General features: G+C 54.4%; 1 protein-coding gene across 1 annotated transcript; it reads right to left on the reverse strand.

The window, feature by feature from the left end:
- Positions 1-647: 647 nt before the first annotated feature.
- LOC143692536 (olfactory receptor 14J1-like) lies at positions 648-1616 on the reverse strand. The gene has a single exon (XM_077172782.1). It carries the CDS (start codon positions 1614-1616, stop codon positions 648-650), a length of 969 nt encoding a protein of 322 aa, XP_077028897.1.
- Between the last annotated feature and the right edge of the window lie 429 nt (positions 1617-2045).

A 2045-nucleotide genomic window follows, 5' to 3' on the forward strand; every position in this document is an offset into this window, starting at 1 on the left:
GCCCAGGGAGACCCTGATCTCATCCCACTGAGCCCTGGGAGAGCAAGGAACACAGGGAGCCCCTTAAGAGTCCTGAGAGTGACTCTGGAGGGGAGCAAAGCCTCCCTGCCCTGCGCTCAGGAGATGCCCTTTGCTGATGGAGCTGCTGTGCTGGAGCCCAGCTGTGTCCCAGCAGTGCCCATGGCCTGTCCCTGCCTGAGGTCACAGCAGGGACACGCAGCAGCACAGGGACCAAGCTGCCAGAGCACTCTGGCCTTGCACCCACAGCAGGGCTGGGGAGGGGAGTGTGGAGCTGGGGGGAGCAGATGTGCAAAGAGGCAGGGCCATTGTCCCTGGCCGTGCTGCTGTGCTGGGAGCCCCTTCCCTCAGCCTCTGCTCACAGGCACTGCCCCTGCAGAGCCAGAGAAGGGCTGAGGAAATGCCTTGGACACACAAGGCAGGGCAGACACTGGATATTATTGAAATGAACAGGGAACAAGCCTCCTGAAACTCTTTGTGTTTCAAAAAAAGTAGATGTTCATGTAGAAATTCTCAGTGTAGTATTACAGCATTTTATAAAAAACATTATAACACTGGAAAAATAATAAGAAAAAGTCCCGATGAAAAAATAGACAAATAGGAAAAAATGTCTGAGAGATTGTAAAGAGTTACATTCTGAAGGTTCTGAAGCAGAAAAGAGAGAGTTTATTGTTTCTGAAAGATAAAGTAATCATTTTCCTCAGGGCATCCTTGAGCTCCTGGTTCCTCAGGCTGTAGATGAGGGGGTTCAGGGCTGGAGGCACCACGGAGTACAGAACTGACACAACCACATCCAGGGATGGGGAGGACATAGAGGGGGGCTTGAGATGAGCAAATGTGCCAGTGCTGAGGTACAGGGAGAGCACAGCCAGGTGAGGGAGGCAGGTGGAAAAGGCTTTGTGCCACCCCTGCTCTGAGGGGATCCTCAGCACAGCCCTGAAGATCTGCACATAGGAGAAAACAATGAACACAAAACAACCCAAAAAAAGAAAAGCACTAAAAGCAAGAAGCCCAAATTCCCTCAGGTATGTGTCTGAGCAGGAGAGCTTGAGGATCTGAGGGATTTCACAGAAGAACTGGCCCAGGGCATTGCCATGGCACAGGGGCAGGGAAAATGTATTGGCCGTGTGCATGAGAGCATTGAGAAAGGCACTGGCCCAGGCAGCTGCTGCCATGTGGGCACAAGCTCTGCTGCCCAGGAGGGTCCCGTAGTGCAGGGGTTTGCAGATGGACACGTAGCGGTCGTAGCACATGATGGTCAGGAGGAAATACTCTGCTGAGAGGAAGACCAGAAAGAAAAAGAGCTGAGCAGCACATCCAGTGTAGGAGATGTTTCTGGTGTCCCAGAGGGAATTGTGCATGGCTTTGGGGACAGTGGTGCAGATGGAGCCCAGGTCAGCGAGGGCCAGGTTGAGCAGGAAGAAGAACATGGGCGTGTGCAGGTGGTGGCCGCAGGCTACGGCGCTGATGATGAGGCCGTTGCCCAGGAGGGCAGCCAGGGAGATGCCCAGCAAGAGGCAGAAGTGCAGGAGCTGCAGCTGCCGCGTGTCTGCCAATGCCAGCAGGAGGAAGTGCCTGATGGAGCTGCTGTTGGACATTTGCTGGGGCTGCACATAGGGATCTGTAAGAAAAGTAATCATGGAATAGTTGGGTTTGGAGAGGACTTGAAATATCTCAGCACAGCCTGGGGGCACTTTCCCCCCACTGCCTGCCCAGGGCTCTGCTGCCTGGAGCTGTCCCTGCCAGCAGCTGCTTCCCTGTGCCCAGGGCTGGGCCCTGCCAGTGCTGCCAGAGCCCAGCCCAGCCCTGGGGGCTCAGCTCTGCCCTGCAGAGCCCTCCCAGCTCAGGCACTGCCCAGGGGCAGCTCTGGCTCTGCAGGCTCTGATGGCAATGTCAGAGCAACCCTGAGGAGGCTGAAAAAGCAACACTGATGCTTTCGCTCAGGGGCCCTCTTTTGATCTCTGTAACTGCAAAGTTTATTCAGATCTAAGAGAATTTTTAAATTTATTTTTCTCAGCCTTAACTGA

This window comes from Agelaius phoeniceus, assembly GCF_051311805.1.
Source record: "Agelaius phoeniceus isolate bAgePho1 chromosome W unlocalized genomic scaffold, bAgePho1.hap1 SUPER_W_unloc_1, whole genome shotgun sequence".
In the NCBI taxonomy this organism is placed as follows: Eukaryota; Metazoa; Chordata; class Aves; order Passeriformes; family Icteridae; genus Agelaius; species Agelaius phoeniceus.